The sequence below is a fragment of the Streptopelia decaocto genome (genome assembly GCF_964273445.1).
Source record: "Streptopelia decaocto genome assembly, chromosome: 1".
Lineage (NCBI taxonomy): Eukaryota > Metazoa > Chordata > Aves > Columbiformes > Columbidae > Streptopelia > Streptopelia decaocto.
Genome location: NC_138663.1, coordinates 14,965,453 through 14,985,549, shown reverse-complemented (window position 1 = coordinate 14,985,549; position 20,097 = coordinate 14,965,453). Strand labels below are relative to the sequence as shown.

The 20,097-nt window shown below is 41.8% G+C and overlaps 2 protein-coding genes across 11 annotated transcripts in view; one reads left to right on the top strand and one right to left on the bottom strand.

The window, feature by feature from the left end:
* Nucleotides 1-3,408, top strand: part of SRPK2 (SRSF protein kinase 2) — a 142,216-nt gene extending 138,808 nt beyond the window's left edge. For all 6 annotated transcript variants that reach the window (XM_082046947.1, XM_082046948.1, XM_082046952.1 and 3 more), the window contains one exon: nt 1,748-3,408. In XM_082046947.1, the coding sequence (XP_081903073.1) occupies nt 1,748-1,932 (185 nt within the window). In that variant the 3' untranslated portion in view covers nt 1,933-3,408. The remainder of the gene's footprint in view (nt 1-1,747) is intronic.
* A 1,715-nt stretch (nt 3,409-5,123) lies between these two features.
* The window catches only part of KMT2E (lysine methyltransferase 2E (inactive)), a 63,665-nt gene continuing 48,691 nt past the window's right edge, over nt 5,124-20,097 (bottom strand). For 4 of the 5 annotated variants that reach the window (XM_082046320.1, XM_082046321.1, XM_082046322.1 and 1 more), the window contains 11 exons: nt 19,102-19,410; nt 17,135-17,389; nt 16,815-16,959; nt 15,820-16,073; nt 15,613-15,669; nt 13,720-14,283; nt 10,674-10,975; nt 8,798-8,886; nt 8,577-8,696; nt 8,328-8,419; nt 5,124-7,415 (listed from right to left, as the gene is read on the bottom strand). In XM_082046320.1, coding sequence (XP_081902446.1) covers nt 5,901-7,415; nt 8,328-8,419; nt 8,577-8,696; nt 8,798-8,886; nt 10,674-10,975; nt 13,720-14,283; nt 15,613-15,669; nt 15,820-16,073; nt 16,815-16,959; nt 17,135-17,389; nt 19,102-19,410 — 3,702 coding nt within the window. In that variant the 3' untranslated portion in view covers nt 5,124-5,900. The remainder of the gene's footprint in view (nt 7,416-8,327; nt 8,420-8,576; nt 8,697-8,797; nt 8,887-10,673; nt 10,976-13,719; nt 14,284-15,612; nt 15,670-15,819; nt 16,074-16,814; nt 16,960-17,134; nt 17,390-19,101; nt 19,411-20,097) is intronic. The other variant, XM_082046323.1, reaches the window with a different exon arrangement.

The following is a 20,097-nucleotide window of genomic DNA, read 5'->3' as shown; positions in this document are numbered from 1 at the left end:
ATTCTTTTGTAGCCATTTTTTGCTTGCAGTCCATAACAAGTCACTGTTTTCTGTCACTTTTTGGCAATATTTTTATGCATTCTTATTAGAAAGTTTACTCCCTGTTCTTGTTAGTAGCCACCGATACACGCTTCTTGAAACCTTCAAAGGCGTTAAGATTTTCAGCACTTAAATTTCAGAGTGGCACAAAGATTTTAAGGGGCTGAGATTGCGCCTGGAAGCGAACGCACCGCTCCCAATTCACAGCAGGGTCAGTCTGGGACCCAGGCAGCGTTGTGGAGTTTGACTGGCGGGTTCTGCCGGGACATGGACACGCTTGTGCTGTAAATGACAGACATGAGGCAGCAGCAGGCATGGTCCTGTCTGTCTGCGCCCCTCCTGCCCTGTGGGGCGGAAAGAGGACACAGGGCCAGCGGTGGGCAGCGCATCCTTACTTTCTGTCATCAGCAGGTCTCTTGAAAGTGATCAGCCGTTTGCACACTTGCTCTTCTGGGGTCTTTATGGCAGCACCCGGAGAGCTGCTTTGTCATGTTGCATCCTGCCTAGAACCTTCTGCGGTGGCCCGAGGTAGCAGAACCGTGTCCTGCTGGGCCTGTGGCGCGTTTAATCTGTTGCATTCAGATGCTCAGGCTCTCTGGGACAGTCTGAAGACATGGGTTTCTTCTCCTGCCCTGGAACTTCTGCAGCCACAGGGATGTACAGAAACCTGCGAGCTGACATCTGGTGGTGTTTTATGGGCAGTAGATTATAGCCGGGGACAACAATAAAGTTGCCAAACCACTTTGCTTAAAAATAGTATGGCCTGCGTGTCCCCATAGCAGATGGTGCAGTGTGTTTGTCAAGCTGTGGGTGGGTTGTGTTCAGCTTCCAGCGTTGGGTGAGAACCCGTCACCCTCCTCAGCAGTTCAGGGCACATCACAGAATCACCACGGGGTCTCCGAGGCGGGTTCTGTGGTGTCACATGGAGACTGACGGGCTCACATTTATGCCGGGAAGAAGGGAGATGGCAATGGAGGAGCAGGGAGCAGCAGAAGAGTCTTCCCCATCTTGCCGGATGACCCGTGGATAGACCTGGATAATACTGTGGGTTCAAATGGTGGAAGGGTTCTTGCTTCCTGCGTTTGTTTTGGCCTGAAACACGTTGCCGAGTTGGCCGCATGTCCCCTCTGATGGAACTCAAGTCCTGCAGCTGCTGCCACCGCTTGTGCTGGTGGGGCAAAGGAGACGTGGGCAGCGGTGGCGCTTCCTCCTCAGGAGGGACGGGCCGAGGGGGCGGTGGAGCAAACTGCCAAGCGCCCAACCTCTGCTCCGTGTGCTTGGCAGCGAGCGCCGCTCTGCTGTGGTGCTGAGGCCTCCATCTCTGGACTGGAGCGGGTTTTGTACGATCGGGTTCGCTGGCTGACAGGACAGGCCCACAGTGTTCATTGCCACAGCATGAGCGTGTGTCAGTGAGTGACCTTGTGTGCGGGAGACAGAGCGAAGCCAGCAGGAGCTCTGAAATGATGCATACGGCGGAGCCCGCGTGTAAAATACCGTTTGCTGTGGGAATGACCTCTTGGTTTCAACATCGGACATACTCGTCTCCTGTGAGGACCTCAAGCAAGCTTGTAAAGTGCTGCCCTTCCTAAGTAGTGACTCTCAGCGCGGTCAAGGTGCTGTGAAAGCAGAGTGGGATTGAAAACAGAGATTAGTCGTTAACAGGGATAACGAAGTATTTTTCTAACGCCAGTAATGTTTCTGTTTGCAGGAGAACTCCGACACATTACCAAGCTGAAACCTTGGAGTCTTTTTGATGTGCTTGTGGAGAAGTATGGGTGGCCTCCTGAAGATGCTGCACAGTTTACAGATTTCCTGATCCCCATGCTCGAAATGGTCCCAGAAAAACGTGCTTCGGCTGGAGAATGCCTTCGGCACCCCTGGCTCAACTCTTAGCAGAATCTCCCAGCTGTTTAAAAATAAATACATAAAAAGCCAGCAACCACTTTCCGGTGCATCGGACCTAAATGGTGACTGTCACAAATTCTTTAGCAGGATCACACGTGAGCTGGCTGCAATCCTCAGACCTTTGTTTTGCTTGAGGTACTGTTTGACATTTTGCTTTTTGTGCACTGTGTTCTTGGGGAAGGGTAGTTTTTTTGTCTTCAGCTGGTAGTTTACTCACCCACTTTCTTCAGAAAACACTTACGGTGTCTTTAAGCATTGTTTCTTGTGTTGTGTGGCATTCAGATGTCGGATTTTTGAACAGAGGAAACTTCCCCCCATGTGTTTTGGCAAGTTTTGTAACTATTTATGAAAAAAAAAAAATATTTTAGCTGATGCATATTATATAATTTACGAGCGTAAGAAATTTATCAAGTCAGAACTGAGTTATGGCGAGGAATTGTACAATTTTATCTTCTGGCAAAGGGACATCATTCTTGTATTATAGTGTATGTAAATGCACCCTGTAAATGTTTATTTCCATTTAACTATGGGACTGGGGACTCAATTTCGGAGTAAAGCGATGAAGTTTTAGAGAGCTTTATAGCAAACCAATTGCATGTAGTGGACTTTAAACTGCTTTAAGGAATTGTGTAAGATTTCTATTCTGTAGCAGTTCCCGTTCATTGGATTTTAAACAAAGTGGCTCTGGTTTACAGGATTTCATTCCCCAAACGGCACTTTAAAGGAAGGCTAGACTTCTTTCTAATAAAGTATGCATTATCATTTAGCACTCCCTTTTAGAACTTTTGCCTATTTTAAGTGCTTTTAAGAAAAGAAAAATAGCAATCTCCCTTACAATGTGATAGTGAAGACATGGTACCATATGGTGTTGCCTTTTTATAAGCACTGTAAGTTGTACTATACCTTAAGGAAAAAAAAAAATTAAAAGTCAAGCATGAGAACCACTCTCTGTGTAGAATTACTGCTCTTTTATAATAAAAGTGTGCACTTGGAATCAGTTAAGGAAGGATATAGCTGCAAATATTTACAGTGCAGTGAGTAAAATAATCCAAGAAGCAAGATCATGCTCATTCCATTCATAGCTTTACATGTTTCTAAACCAAATTGCACTAGCTTTATTTTCTCCCATAACTAGACATACAGTGTGAGCTGCACGCAACGATTACATGTTTCCTAGGAAAAACAAAAGCTGCATAGGCTGAAGCTTATAGGCAATACAGATTTTAGAATGTACAGTACGGAGGTGCGGTTTGGCCTCTTTTAGAAGTCAGTGGGATGAATGTAAGCTTACTTCTGATCTTCGTGTAACGACGGTGCCACTTTTTCTTGACTCTGTCCATATGAAATTTATTCACATGCCTTTGCAATAACTAGATTGTGAGCCGGTAGCCCCATGCTGTAACAATAACCAGTTGTTTGAGGTGCTTGCAGTTGTCTAATTAAAGTGTTTTGTTTTTTCAGACAGTGTTGCTGGTCATTGGACTCTTTGCTGTGACTCCAGCCGTTAGTGTGCTAGAGGTCCGTGTCACTGCGGGCTGGGGCGGGAGGAAAAAGTGACAAGCAGCTTTCTGTGTTAATATACAAAATACGTCACCTGCCGTAAATCGGAGCATCATGGCGGGGGTGGGGGAGGGGGATGTTTAAGTGGTTGTGAAGTGAAATGTGACAAAAACTGTAAAAAGGGTATTGCATAGAATGTGTTTAACTGCTGTAAACCAGCAAATGCTGGTGCAGCCACTCATCCAAAAAAAAAAAAAAGCTGCAAAGCCACTGCCAAGTGCGACACGTGTCCATGGGTCGGGAAGACTTGTCCACGTGCCTTCAGCCTCTGCCGCCTGGGCATCTCACCCTGGACTTTTAATGGCCGTGAGGATGACAGCGGTGAGAAGGACGATGGGACAGTGAATCCAGAGCTAGAGGTAAAAAACGATGTTTGGCTTTATAGCTGGGCCGGGCGCTGGTAGAGCCATGTCACGGCAGCTTGTTCTTTAACGCATAGAAAATACAAGCGGGTGAATGAAGTGGCAACTGCGAGCCCAGGTGTGCAACCGCTGCCTTTTGCTTGGCCAGGGTGACACAAGACACCGTGGAGAACCTCAGTGTGTCCTGTTCTGCAGCCCAGGGTCAGCTCCTTGTGCTTCTCTAAGCCCTGGCCCAACAGTCTGTACCTGACTATGTATGAGGTGATGGGATGACTGACACGGAGGAGGGTCAGGACACCCAGGTTTGACCTGTGGGCCATAGAGGATGATGCAGATGTTTTCAGTAGAACAGTGTGGGGTGTTTTTGTTCCTGTTGTTGATGGTTTAACCATGTGCTACTCCTGCTGATGCAAACACGGTCTGTGTTTTGCACGGCCAGCAGTTGTTCAGGAAACTATTTCTAGTGTATTGGTTTTTACCAACAGAATTTCTTAATTGTTTCAGGCAAGTCACAATTTAAAGTAGCCCTGATTTTTTTTTTTTCTATTAAAAACAATTACCACCTTTTTTTCAGTGAGGAGGAACAGCCACTTCCCATCCTGTCCCATCAGGTTTTCTTCTCTGGTTCTGAGGCAGAGCCCTGGAGAACAGTCCTGTTGTGTGAGCAGAACAGTGTGGTCACTGCTGACATGCACAGACCTTGTCACACCCCAGTCACCGAATAACAGCACCAGCGCTGCTGCTCTTCTACAGCAGGAGTCAACTACTTCCTTAAAAAAAGCAAAACTACTGCTCCCCCCGTCCAGCACCCAACAGCTCTCCTGTGAGGAGGGAGGCTGGAGGGCAGGGGGGGCAGTGGTGACCAAGATTGGGCTACAAATGCAGCAGAGTGTTTTTAAGCTTCCTAGGGAGTCTGACAAGGCCTCAGTCCCCAGGAACTGCATCCCCAGGAGATCCTCAGCCCCACCAGAGGTGGCAAACAGGACAGTGGTGCAGGCTGCAGGTGGTACTGCTGTCAGTACAGACACTGATTAACCCCTCAGCCCCTGCTGTGTTTGGAGTGATTTCTCCTCCCCTCCAGACTCACCAGGGGACACACCCCCCCTCCCACAGCCAGTTCCACCTCTGTCCATGCTAGAGCAGCAAAGCCACAGCTGGAACTGCAGGGAACAGCCTCACAGTGTCTGCAAGGGGGTGTTTGTTTTACAGATGTGAGGCCACCTCCCTGAACACACACCACCCTTTCAGGACAAGCAGTTAAAACTGACATAATTGTGATTTATTAACATGAATTAAAATGCCCAACCAGTGCTGCAATGTGACAGTATATTAAAAAAAAAAATTAAAGATCATATACTGTACTACTTTCACAAAGATCACACTTTCTTTTTTTTTGCAAAAGAGACTTATTATATACAATACTATATCAAATGAAAGCAGCTTTAAGCAATTTTACAAGCAAAAGAAATACAATATTTACAGCACTCGTCTGAGACATTAGAAACAGTCTATACATTAAATTACATTTTCTGCAAATAACTGATGAAACAAAAAGCCATGTCCACACCAAAACTATAAAAAATTTGTATTGCATTGTTTTCTATCTCTATGCACACAAAGAACTGTTGACAGAAGAGAATGGGAAAAAAAAACTGTTAGTGCCATCACTTAGCCTGTGTTGTACTTATTTAATTACACATGTATAAAAGTAATATAGAAAACATTCACTAAATGAATTTAACTGCAACAATAAAATTTTAAAGATTATGCAGCATCAAACCTACTGCCAGAAAAAACAGCTGGAATGTTCACTTACAAAATAAAAAGAAATACCTAATACTGGCTTAACAGCACATTTTCAGGAATTTTAAAAAGCAAAAAATGGAAAGAATACAATGAAAGAGCACTGGTGTTTGCTTTTATACAAAGTATCATGTACAAGCTTTAAAAAGTACCTGGAATAGGTACATATGAAATATATACAGTTTATATTACAGAACACTTTAAAAATGTTGAGAATTAAAGGGATCCTTGTCAATGCCACCCTGACCCATGGTAATTGTTCTGAAAAGTGGGCGGCACCTGTGCTCTGTGAATGGGGATCTGTCCTGGCACCGGGGACGCCTGCTGCGGCCCCTGCACGGCATGGGGCAGGGACACGGGGCCGGGGTGCGGGCAGAACCCCGAAGCGGTGGGGGTGGCGATGCTGTTTGGTCCTTGAGGTTGGATGTGAGGACCCTGACCAGGGAGCGGGCAATGAGGTCCTGTTCCAGCAGGCTGATGTTGAGGCCCAGGTCCTAATGTTGTGTGGTGGGGGGCTTGCGAGGAATAGGAGGAGACGCTCGTGTGAGCATTTGAAGGAAAGTGGGGGGGTCCTTGATGAGACGGGTGGTGTAACCCTTGTGCTGATGCTGGGTGATGCCCCGAGCCTATAACGTTGGAGGGTGGGGGCGGAGGGGGGGGAGGTGCAGAGTTTACAACATGCTGGTGTTGTGCTTGCAAACCTTGGTGTCCTGTTGAAGGATGGGGAGGTTGGTGGTGGGGGAGAGGACCTGGTGGTGGTGGCGGTGGTGGCAAATGGTGACCAGCAGCTTGAGAATGAATGTGCGATCCAGGAGCTACTGCCACGGCGTGAACCGGACCGACAACGTGTGCTACACAGTGCTGCTGATGAGTACTTTGCTGCTGGACAAGGTGAGGTCCCGGAGCAGGTGGTGGAGGAGGAGGAGGTGGAGCAGCAGACGCCGACGCCTGGTGATGAATACTGGGGTTCTGAGAGGGCAAAAAATGCCCCGCAGTTACGTGGTGTCCCGGCACCGTTTGCTGACCCGCAGTGCCAGGAAGTGCTTGATTTGGTCCGGATGAAAACACAGTCTGTTGGGGGATGCTGCCCTTCAGCTGAGTGTAACTCTGAAAGTTTCCGGAGGGCTGCTGGTTTTGATAGTAAGTAGAAGAAGGGGGTGGAGGGGGCGGGGGAGGCGGGGCACTGCTGTTCAAATTTTGTTGGTTAAACTGGCTGTAAGAAGCTGAAGATTGTCCTGAAGATGTCTGAGTAAAGTGGGGTCCGCTCGCCTGCTGCTGGTTACTGGGCTGAAGGGTCGGTGCTGCCGGATAGAAGTTTCGGTGTGTTTCCCTCTGGGGTGTTCCAACTTGAGGTGACTGCGGGTGATGAGGTCTGTAGGGAGATCCCAGCTGCTGCGAGGGAGGCTTTGGTGAAAGGTAACCGTGCTGCACGGGCGCGTGAGGGGTCGAAGGCTTGGGAGTATTTTCTACATGAGGAGAAGGGGGGCAATGCAGCTTCAAAGGTGCAGAAGGCAACTTCTGTGGGTGAGGAAGTTGCTCAGCAGAACTGCGCAGATGCGACTGAGATGGGTGATTTTTTGAAAGTGCTTGGACGTTATTTGTCAGCTGTTTTTGTTGCAGCTCGGATTTTGGATGATTCGCACATTCGGCCTCAGGTGCATTAGCTGCAGTTTCCCAGTGCGAATCTGGTTTTGTGGGTGTTTTCCCAAGTGACTGCGCTGAAACTACAGGACTCGGTGAAGAGGGCTAGAAGGAAAAGACAGCAAGTCAGTGCAAAACATTCAAAATATCAAACTACACATGCACTAAGCTGAAAAGAACTCCTCAGAATATTATTCTCTCTGCTGATGGTGGAAAGAAGTGTTGAGGCACAGGATATATATTTGATATAAGAAAACCAGTGAAAGTACAAAGCCCACGCTTGCCAAGACTATTTTTAGCAAGTACACATTGATCATTCTTAAGAGCCGAAGACTAGCAAGCATATTTTAAAGCAGTAACAGAAATATGACCCATCAGGTCCAAGTCAGATCTGTTCAAGTTTTAGATTTCTAGGTCTAAAAGAAATAATTCCAGACAAGACCATTTACAAAAATAAAGCCATTTTTTAGAGTGATTTAACACTTTTAAACTGGCGTAGTGTGCAAGCAAGCATACTAAATGTTACAACCTGAATTACTTCATTTAATACTGTACAAGCAGCTACTCATCATCCTTCTCCATATCAGTGCCTGACCAACAGGGCCAAGCCCTGACACAGCAAGAACAAACTCTTGTTCAGAAGTATGTAAATCACGTTACTACTGTCAGTTCCGCCCGCCTGTTCTTCAGCATTCAACCAGCAGAACTGCACTGATACTGAATCCACTGATACAATCTCTTCTGTGTCTACAGAATGCAAGGTCATATGTAAACAGGTATAGCCACTGAAAGAACAAAAACCAAATTTTCTAGCATGTATGGACTACCACAAATATTCTCACAAATGTTTACCTATGATAAATTATTGCACAGAAAGGTTATGTATATAAATGTTGATGTAAAAGTAAGTAATGAGATCAACACCTTTTTAGATAAATCAGAGATGAACGTACATACTCCTATGCATATTCTACAACGTGCACGAGCCCACATGCGCCTGCATACACTGAGCATTACCTTGCTTGCTTTTGAAGGACTCTTGCAAGTCTTTTGTGAACTATCTGGGGACGGACACTCAGAAGTAGGCTCTGGATTTTCAGGATCAGGCTCTATAGATATAAAACAGAGATACACATAAAAGTGGGAAAACAGAGTCTTGCAGAGATCACTAAGCACTTTATATTTGACTTTTAAAAGAGCCGTTAAAGTTGTTGTAAGTGACTATTCAATAGGTCAAGTGTCATATGAGGTCATCAGCTTACTGACCTTCCATAAATTCAGTGAAAGAAGGGACCTTAAGCTGCAACTGGGAAATGAGATTTGAATGAGATGAAGGTGGAGACTGAACATGAGACGGTGAGCATGGGCTACAGGGTGATTCTCCCCCTACAGACGAAGCAGACCCAAACACAGTATTAGAATGATTACAGACTGCCACGAGGGAACTGGTTAGATGTATCTGCCTTCCACGTGATAAAGCAACTCACCACTGTCCTTGTCTTTCCTATGATCACTGAGAAGTAAAGCTCGCTGATAACTTCGTTCTCTCACTTGTTCCACAGAGGTTGATGCAGTCCTGGAAGAGAGCAGCAGGTTTTGCATGTAAGAGGATGTACTCCCACTGACCCAATTTAGGAAACGTACGTGCAAACACTGGGTCAGATAAAGTTGACAACATTGATTGCGTGTGAGAGCCAAGTAACTGGCTATACGTAAGGAATGCCATTTGTTATTTTGTGTCTGTTTTCTCCTGTAAATATACAGATTTCCTGCAGCCTTGTTACACTCTAAGAATTAACAACTCCTCTTAATATGGAAACAACATCTGTGTATCTGTGGGGTTTTTAATTTTTCTAAACAACTGACAAGTCAAAAAAGGAATTTGCTCTTAATAGTGGATCCACAATTGTAAATACTCCACAACTAGACATGTATCTCTGTTTAGGCTTCTACATTTAACTTGCCAGATAGTGGGTATGAAATGACAGACCTATCTTGTGTCTTATAATCAATTACATCTGACAATCACAATTGATCAAGAAGAATGAAACAGAGTACTCTACAAAATGATATTTTTCCTTTGGGCAAGAACATACAGCATTACTTTACAAAACTGTTGTACTAAAATAAATTTTGGTGCTTTCTGCAGGATTACTGCAAAAACTTAATAAATTCTTCCTTTTTTCATCTGTTTTCCACATTCTTTACTTACACTATAGTACACTACTTGCTGCATAGTAAACTCAGCCCCTTTTCTGTGACATTCTGAAGTCTGCACTCATGTTCTCCCTTCAACTGGCTCTACAAAATCCTTCTATTCTAGAATAGCTGGAGCATCCTAGCAGAAGGATGTTCAGCTCCTCAGCCCACATTCAACCCAACACTGTTAGGCCTTCACTACAGCACAAAGATCATCTGCAGGTTTATTTTGTGCTAATTAACAATTTGGAGACATCTACCAAAAATGTACTAGAAAATGTTGTGCGATGATTATACAAACTGAAGCCATTCTATCTTACCCCCTTCACGCTATCTCTCCCCAGGTTTTTTGGTTGTTGGGAGTATCTCGTATGGCATCCAACAGAGCATATGGTCTGTCCACAGGGGAACCATTTAACAATCATAAACAACGATGCAAGTATCTCTGGCTGAGCAGAAGGACCGTTCAGCAGCCTGCATGCAGCCCTGCACATCGCACTTAAGCCTTAACAGCAAACACCACAAAACGCGTTCCAGACTTCCTAAAGTCTTCTAGAAGCTTTTGCTAATCAATACAGATTATTCTCCTGTTTCACGCCTCTTCCCTACAGTATACTTGGGGAAAGTGTTAAGAGGAAAAATATTCTCCTCAGTGCTCAAAGCAGTGGAGATGAAAGGAGCCAGGTGCAGAGCCACAGTCTCGCACAGAATCGGAATCAAATCTGGGCTGTCACAGCACCCTCCCCATCCTCCCGCTGCTCCCTCGGCCCCGCACCATGGTGCCATGGTGCGAGGAGCACCCCTGCTCATCCATGCCGTTCGCTACAGAGGGACAACTGCACTAACCTCTGCAATTTTACAATCTACAGAACTAGGCAACTTATATTGCTCAAACCAATGCCTATTTTACTCTTACAAAATTAAAAAAGCAAAGCAGAATGAAAATAAGTTAAACAGTATCTCATGGGTAACTTCCCATAATTCTTTATGAGTTTTCTGCTAGCTTTCTGAGGAACTAGGTAAGATGACTCTTTGCTACTCTGAAAGGTGCCTTCCAAGCAGTAATCTGCACCTTTATCAATGAAAACTAGATTTCAAATAGAAAAGACTTAGAATTAAGTAAATAATTCCTCAGCACATCAGTCCTCTAGTTTCACAGCTTACCACTGAACTTCTGGTTCGTTCTTCTCACTGGAAGAAGATTCCTTCATTGCACAGTTGTTGCCAGTGTCTTCTGGAGCTGCACTGTAAGCAGCAGTTGGCAGTGGCACAGGGAGGCCTGCAGCGTTCTCCGTTTGTTCCCCATTCTCACCACTGTTGTTAAACCCATCATTAGCACCGTTGTTATTACTTGTGTTTCCTCCACCAGCAGCATGAGGAGATACGGTAACCAGGGGGAAGTTTTCTGTCTTTGAGCCACTTTTCCTAGCTTCTCGTTGTCTCTTACGGTATTCTAATAAGGATACCTAGGGAGAAAAAACCAAAAACAAACCCAAACATTAGAAGGGAAGTTTACCTGTTTCCTGACACTTCTAATTAAATGTATTATTTCAATAAGACACACAATTCACCTGCTTCTATAAGAAAACAGGGATAGATCAACTGAAGACATTTTACTGTATCTGCAGTGAATTTACAGGGTCCTGAGCAACTAATGACTGTGGGGGTGATGTAAGGAAAAGTCCTGCCAAGAGAAGGAGTGTGTGTTTTGCCTCGGGGAAGAAGCAGAGGATGATGCAGCTCGGCAAGAGGTTGGCTGCTGAAGTCACACTGTTGGCTGATGCTACAAGACAGTGCAGTTTTTCCTAGAACTGCAGCATTAGTAAGAGGGCACTAATCCAGTACAGCTCATTTCAGGAGTTGTCACATCCTGCTCTCAGTCTGACGCCCTCATAAGAAAAACCAACTATTCTTCTGCTTCACTCTACTGCGTGAATCAAAGGATTCTCTAAGCTCTTCATACATTTTTCTTAACCTATAGAATCTGCAATTTAGCTTTTCCCAGTTTATTTGAATTTGTGTATTCACTCTGAGACTGTTCAAGAACATATTTTAATGCTAAATGCCAAGTAAAGTTCATTAGCAAAAATGATGACACAAGAAGGGAAAAGTGGTATCTACTTTATATATGTGTATATATATGTATATCCATATAAAATCAGTACACAGAAGCTTCCACAGAAAACAGCTTAAATGTTGGTAAGTTAGCTTCAGTGAGAAAAATAACTTATGAAATGTTTTCACTACATATCCTTCGAGATTTGAAGCAGAAAGCTGAAATATTTCAGACCTACTTTATTCAGTAAGGAAACTAATTTGGTGCAAATGACATTTAACGTCTTTGTATCTTTTCTCCTAGTTATTTAATGTCTTCGTATCTTTTCTCCTAGTTATCACCATCCACTCTGACCTATACAGCATCCAAAACAAGAAACAATAGTGCAATAATGAAAAATATTCCTGTTTAACTGCCTTAGTCCTCAATACAAGCTGACAGCTGTTTCTACCAAGAGAAAAACCAAGGCAGTCTGCTCTGTTTGCAGTCCTAAGGGGTTTTTTGCCTGTTTTCAAACAGTTCTATCCATTAAAGACTCATTTCTATATCAGGGTAAGAACAGTTTTAAGTATTTGAATTTTCATAAAATAAAGTTTAGGTTAAGAACTTAATTTTATTTTTTGTAAAATTAAGTTTTGTTTAAGAACTGATCTTGCTTTGAAACAATTTACATTATTTCCACATGAGATCCCTTGAAGAATATTGCTTTAGAGAAAGCTTAAGGATTCAGAATGGATCAAATCTATGCAGTGTGGCCACTACATACAGGACCGTATTGAAATGGGATGAATTTGTACAATGCTGAGACAAAACAGAGGAGCAAATGCCCACAGAAATGTCAAAATATGAAAAAAAACTTCCTTTAACAACTGTATAAGGACACTCCTGTCTTCTGTGATCCTAAGGAAAGGCTTCTATTATTCTCCTACAAAACTCCTGAATTCTCACCTTTTCCTTAGGTGAGACTTTCCCAGCCCCTTTTTCACACTGTAAAAAGTTGCATTTTTTGTGTCCTGGGAAAGCCAAAAACCCCATTCTTTCAGAGGAACAAACAATTTTCTCTGATTTTTCTGTGATTAGAACATAAATTAACATAACTTTCAGACAGAGAAAAATGTGAAGCTACACACATTTTGGCTTCCTTTATGGTTTTTTGTTTGGTTGGCTTTTGGGGTGGAGGGGGGTGTGTTTTTTTTCTTTCTGGCTGTGCCAAACCAGCAGTGCTATAGTAACGTGTGGGATCTATAAAATTCCCAGGGTCAGGACCAGCTAAGAAAAGAAAGGTGAGAACAGAGCTCCTACTATCTTGCTTCAGTTACATCTCAGTTTGAAGTTTGAACTTTGGAAGGAAGAACCATGAGCACTTCTGGCAGGAAGAACCACGAGTGCTCCTGGCAGGATGCCCCGGAGCACAGGGGAGGCTGCGTGTATAGGGGGGTGCCATGGAGCCAAAAAACCAAACCCTTATTGTGCACACAGATACATGCACTGAATATGCCCTACCCCCTGATCGTTACTTCCATAAAGAAAATAAATCACATCTTTCAACCAAGAAAGATTACTACCACTTGTTACGAGACAGAACTGGCAAGTCGATGCATCCGAGACTGTTGCCTTCTGTGTCTGTCACACAGTATTTTATAATAAAAGAAATTAAGCCAAGAAAAAGATTTCCTGAAACTAAGGATTTCTTTGCAGTTCTAACAGTCAAACCAAGGCACCTTAAGTATATAAAAATTGGAATTTTAAAGTCTCAGCATCATAAATCTGTTAGTGCAATTTCTTGTAGTAATTCATAATGTTCACAGTGTATCTCTTCTATGATACTACTATATATAATAGAATATTGTAATACTTGGTGGCATAAGCAACCATTTTCAAATCTGAAAAGCAATGATTTATTGAGCAATTCATTTAAGACTCATAGGAAACAAAAGTGAATTTGTTTCTGTTACTTGGAAAAAATAAATTCACTAATGGGTGTATGCAGCTTTACTCTTTGGTCTTCACTATTTCCCCTGAATAATGTCTCCTACATGGTAGTATCTAAAGATAAGCCATCTGGTTGTTTTTTATTATATTCTGATTTTTCCGTTATAGAAATATCATTAACAGACTATGTGAGACAGACCAAATGATTCTTAAAATTATAACCTTTTTCTTTTGTGGAGGATTCTGGGGTGTGCAATTTCCATCCATCAAGTTGTCGTTATTGACAGTTCTTCCAAAGCCAGATGCAATTCCATCTTCTGAAGTACAAAAAACAGATGCTTCCATGAACATGCCTCTAGCATCGTCTTGAATCAGGCACTTTGACTCGCTTATTCTGAATCCACCTCCTACCTCCAACTGATGTGAAGGGGTCAAGTCCCTCAAATTAGAATTCATTGAGAAATTTACACCTGTCCTGTCGGGACTTTTTACCCAGGAAGAATAAATCGTGCCCCGTCCACAATGAGCAGTTTCTAATTGGCTGTTTGAATCAGTCCTATCATGTGTTGGGGCTTCCAGGTTTTTATGCAGTGCACTTTGCTCAATTACTTCGAGTCCCAGCTGGAGGTCTGACACAGATTCCATTTCTCCAGTGCACTGCCGTGTGACATCAGTCCTGTTCCTTGGGCTGGAATATCCAATAGTCTTTATTTCTTGCAGGCCCATTTCTGTCAGGTTGGAATTTCTGAAAGAATTCAGTGCTAGTATTGATGCTCTGTCATATCCCTGCGTGAAGAAAAAGCATGTCAGCTATTTTTCCATACTGCAACAAAATGGCAACTATTCTGACATTCAGTTGTGCCTCTAAGTGGGATTAAAGGCCTTCCAGTTCTACAACTTTATCTGTTTTTAAGAAACAGTTCTACAGCCAGACACTTATTTCTACTACTGCCATGTTTTAGGTGAAAGAATTTTAATAAAATGCACATTAACCGAAGTCAGAATAAACTTTAAATGCCAGGCTGGTTTATGACAGGCAGAAGAAGGGGAAGAGCTTTAACAGAAGCAAGTCCCCAGCCAGGACATTACAAAGCACTCGTTTCAATTCAACATCAAATGGATCCTCGGTGTCAAAACACATTTCACAAATGAAAAAAAAGAAAAGCATGCTTTTCTAAGACGTTAGGGTTTTAAGACAATTTAAAAAACATATTCTGTAAAGGGAAACAAAACCTCAAGTTACAGAAACTGACTTTTCTACTTCTTAAAACTGTATTAACCATAAAACCACAGCACATTCATGGCTGGAAGTTGCTGTTCTAAATCAACACGTTTCAAGGTTTTCATGAATCCTTTCAAAATTATATGTATTACAAAGCAAAAGCTTCTAAGTAAAACCTCTCTTTTTGAGTCAAACACTAAAACTCAATTACTGTAGATTAGAAGGAATTGTTAAATTCAGTCAACAGCTACAATTGTATGAAAAATTTTGTGTATTTCAACATTTGTTATGATTTTGACCAAAAAAACCCCACATACATGTTTAACTCTCAGAGTATCTGGATCACTCATTTACATGACTGGCCAGAAGTGAAAGACCCCACTGGCAAAACCTGCGGAATGTTTTGTACCTCCCCACACCCTGGTGTCGTGTGTCCCCCCCCGCGGCGGGCAGCGGGTCCCTCCAGCGCCACGCTGCCCCCTGGCGGCCCGCCACCGGCACTCACCCGCCTAAACCCATTCGTTACCTTCCTGCTCTGCTCTGGTGCTCTGAGCATAATTAGGCTCAACAGAAACAATTAAGAGACGCCGGTAACAAGGAGAAATGTTAATTTACATCTGAGCACAGCCTGAAAAGCCCAAGTGTTATTTTTCTGTTCTTATTTATAAATCACGGTAGTTACGCCTTTCCGTGACAGGAATCGGGGTTTTTAAGTGATGCAGAAAAGAAGAGAGAGAAACCAGTTTAAAATAGAAAATGAAAAAGGTAAAGCGGAAATAGACAGCAATATGCAAATAAAACCTGTAGGGAAGTCCCTCTTTATATTCTGGGAATGGTGCAGCCATACAGGTGCAACCACGATACTATTTGCAGTTTTTGGCAAAGATCCTTACCTCTTGACTGTAAGCTCGCCTCTTTATTTCTGGGGAACTGTCAGGTGAGGAAATATTCTAAACAAGTAAGAAGAAATTGCAAGTCAGTTTCTTTTTTAGCCTGGAGAAACACAAACCATCCCCTTGTATCAGGAGAACAAATACTGATTTACACTAGAATGCATACACACATTCCTTGAACACATTGAAATTCATTATAAATCTCACCTCAAAGTGCATGGTATTTCCATGTATACATGGAGTTACAGGAGTAACTGGCGAATAGATGGGTTTGTAACCATTTCTACAAGCTTCATCTTCTGTTTTCGCCCTAGGAGGAGTAGCAAACAAGGATGTCTCGGAGGCAGTGATGTCGGCATGAGTTGGTGTGGCATACGGAGAGGGAGTAGGCGTGGAGGTTTCTGAGAATGCAGACTCCAACAGCTGATACAGCCTTCGTTTTTTCAGTGGCGTGGTTAGATCTGTGTGTTAAAATCAGAAAACAGATAGTAGAGATCTAGATACATAAAGTACTTAAACAACTGTGATTACTGTAACAAAATTAAGAACTGCACAAAAAAAAACCAAAAACAAACCAGTAAGATTCCAAAAATCTCTTAAGGGCAGGCTTCCTGAAGAATGAACTCTTTAACAGCCTTACAGACATATTAGTAACTGAAATTTTTGTGCTAGGATGATGGGAAGAATTCTTTGAATTTCCATAAAAGAGAAAGTCTAACCTTTATGCATTTTTAAGACTGTTCAGCTAAGAAGTGGGAATTCCAAGTTCAGGAGCATACACAGGAATCATTTGATACACTCCACACCCTTGCAGAAGTGTGTTTAGTTTTTAGCATGTTCCTGTTCTGTATTATGCGTAAAAGATTACACAGCTTTTCCTCTGCCTGCAACAAAGGCCCACTGAATTTAACAGGAATTCTGAATACATAGAACAGCATGTAAAATAAGTGTTAGTCTTTTGCTGACTGTAAACACTATGAGATTATGGTGGTTACTTATCTAGTAGTATCACTTATACATTAATGGGGGAAAAAAATCCCAACCACTATGCAGCTAAGCATTTGTTTCAAACCACGTATGAGGAAACAGTGCAAAATACGCCTGGAATTTTCACTAACTCAACACTTTTAAAACCACAGTCCTCCACATTTAACTACTATGACACAGCTCTTAAGTACTGTTATCAGTAAAAGCCTCTTCACCTGTTAAGGAACAGCTGTCATTCAGTAATAAAGGACTTTTATTTTCACCATTGATGGCTGGACTTCTAGATCTCTCTTGTGATGGTGAATTAAATCTACCAATCATTGTGGAATTTTCTTCTTCCAAAGCCTGCTTCAACCAACGCTGTAATAAAACAAATTCAGATCAGTGATGTAACAGTTTAATGAGACATTTCAAAACACGTTACAGGTGACAGAATTGGTTTGGCCAACCAGCTTTTTTCTGCCTGAATTCATGCTAGCAAATAAAGACTTTTACTTAATATGGGATGGGAAACCATAACGAAGGGAAGCATTACCTTCTTACAAGAGCCAGTAATGTTTTCCACAGGTTCTTTTTTCCTCCTCTTTTCTGAAAGGAATGGTGAAGTAAAACGAATATAGTGCTTTGGAGTTGAATATACATGTGGACTGTAAGTGAGACCTGGTAAAGAATTCAGTTGAGTAGCCAGAACTTCAGGGTCGGTAGTTATGCGCAGAGGCCTTTCTGATACGCTGTCTGTAGGCTTCCCTGTTTTATCACTCTTTTCACTTAACCATTCACTGACCAAGTGCTGAACAGAGAGAGAGAAAAAAAATTGATTTGTGAGTGTGTTTATCAGTGGTTTTTAGAAATTTCTTAGGCTAATTATTCACCTAGTCAATGGTTACACAAACCAGAAAACAGACAGTTTCCAGGCTGCAAGTTTAAAAATACCCAGGGTAAGAATGAGTACAATTTCAGCAAAATAATGAGGACAACAGAAGAAATCCATACAGATTTGCTCTACCTACCAAAGTTTTGGGGATTTTGAGTTTTATTATTTTTTTTAATTAACATTTAGTTATTTCGTATTTAATTCTCACTGAACATATTATACAAGTGCCCAGATCAACTGTACTTACGATGTGAATTTAATAACAGAATTCCAAGACAAATTTTAAACTCATGCTTGAGCACCTAAGCTGAAGCAAAATAGCATAACATTAACAGAAAAAAAGTAAATTCCTCATCAGGTTTCCCTATCATTAAGGACTGGGCTTCAGTCAACATGATGCACACACCTTGAACATTCTTCACTTTTGTAGCTATACTGAATTACAACACGTTTCCTAAGTACACCTGTCAAAAAAGGGTATTCTTTCCTTACTACTTCAGTGTTTTAGAAAAAATGTGCCAGGGGATTTTAGTTCCTACTAACAGACAAACTAACTTCCTAAATTTTACAATGGTTCAACAAAGTTAAGGACACACAGAAATAGCGCATTAAACGTTATTATTATATTAAGGCTTTAACATAGATTATCATAATACATTTAAGCTGCTCATCTTTTACAAACTTATTTATATTTAATTGATTTTTAAAACAGGACTTTCTCTTCACTTAGGGTACACTGGGTACAGTGCTACGAGACATTTCACAGACATTTAGCCTTAATACTATGAAACAGCAAAAGTGTAGTAAGATTCAGACTTCTCAGATACCTTCCTTTTTTACTATGCAACATGAGAAGAAGTAAACAGATTCTAGCCTCCCCTCTGACAAGAATTTAATAGTGATGCATTAAGAAAAGTTAGAGGATGACTCAGGTACCTTAAAACAAAACAAAACACCACCACACACACAAAACCCTACAAAACCCCATAAATGTATGTTTGGTATTTTAAGACAAAACCATCATAAAATTGTCATCATTCAACAAGAAGATTCAGCTTACAACTTCCTCCCCCTTTCCCTCCACCAAATAAAATTTGCAGAACTTGTAAAGCATGCTGAAAAAAGTAACTTTTTAATGCAGTCTATAGAATTTTAAAGCAGAAAGTTTTACTGCTTTTTTCACATTTGCAGGTTTAAGTTTTTTCCCCCCACTGTCTTTAAATATTGTGTATATCCTTCAAGATAGTCTGTCTACTACCATTAAATACTTTCTAAAGCATATGATAAACAAAGGAAGCAAAAGCACATTTGTTTTGTCTGCCTTTTAAATTGTCTTGCTTATGTATATTATTCTAGCCCATTTAGAAAGTACTTCCCTTGGAAAACATTTGTTCCAAAATTGTTCTGAAAGATCTATTTTGGAAGTCGCTCAAAATCCAAAGTAACTTCTACGAAAAGGTGTTACACACAATTTTTAAGATCTCTTAATTTACCACCAGTGAGCGGCTATGTGATTTTCAAACAAATGAGACTTTTTTTTTTTAATCTATAGCTGCATATTGATTAAGCAGTCTATAATTCTTTACATCTATGCTGAAGTCCATCTCCCCATCCCTTAAGAGACATACCTTCTTTGTTTTAGGATACTTAGTAGGGCATTTATTAAGTGCTGGAACTTCTGTTTCAGTAACCATTTCTGTAACAACAGTTTCTGTTTCAGGCTCAGCTACCAGTGCAGCATTCTCAGTTTCATTATGTTGTGAAGTTACTTCCACATCAGGAGAAGACGGCTGGATATCTGAACACATGCTGACAGTTCTGTGTCGTCTACGTTGCTGTCCAATGTGAGTTCTACTGCGTGAGAAGCTTTTTCTCTGTTTAGCTCTGTTAACTTTGGCTGGGGTAGGCTTGGTGGCAGTTTCTTCTTTTGCTGGTTCCTGGTACAAAATAAAATTCTAGTAAACAGATCCCACACGCATAAAGCTATGCATCTTTCTTAAAACAAGATGTCAGTTCCCCTTCTTTTACAGGTCCAAAAAGCCTCTCATTTTTGTTGTTAGAACTAAAATACTTCAGAGATAATATCTCTACCCTTCTTCAAGACAAAACACAAGATTTCCTGTATTTTCCTCTCAAGCACCTGATGTATCATTGGCAGAGTATTCACGCACACCAGTCACTGGTCAGATCAGTAGAGATTTGTGTAAGAATTGCCAATACCATGTTCATTCATCCATAAGCTAGAAATCAGCTCCTTACATCATGATGTCTTTCAGTTCAATATCCTTTTTGCAATTTATAGTTTACTAAGTGTCACAAAAGGTACTTAACAGCATGCTGACATATATCACACAGGGAAACAACCTGAACTGAGAATCTGTAGAGTATGTGCAATGTAAGAAGCATACTAGGATCCAGCAACAGAGTAAAAAATTGTTTATGAAACATTAAGTATCATCTACAAGAACTCCGAACAAGCTACACCTTAATAACTCCTTTCCTTTAAAAAAAATATAGGATTATAATCTGTTCCTGAATAGCCCACTGCAAAAGTAATTTGAAGGTGCCTAAGGAAAGCCACCTCCTAGGGCTCAAGTCAGCACGGGTAAACATCTCTCATCCTG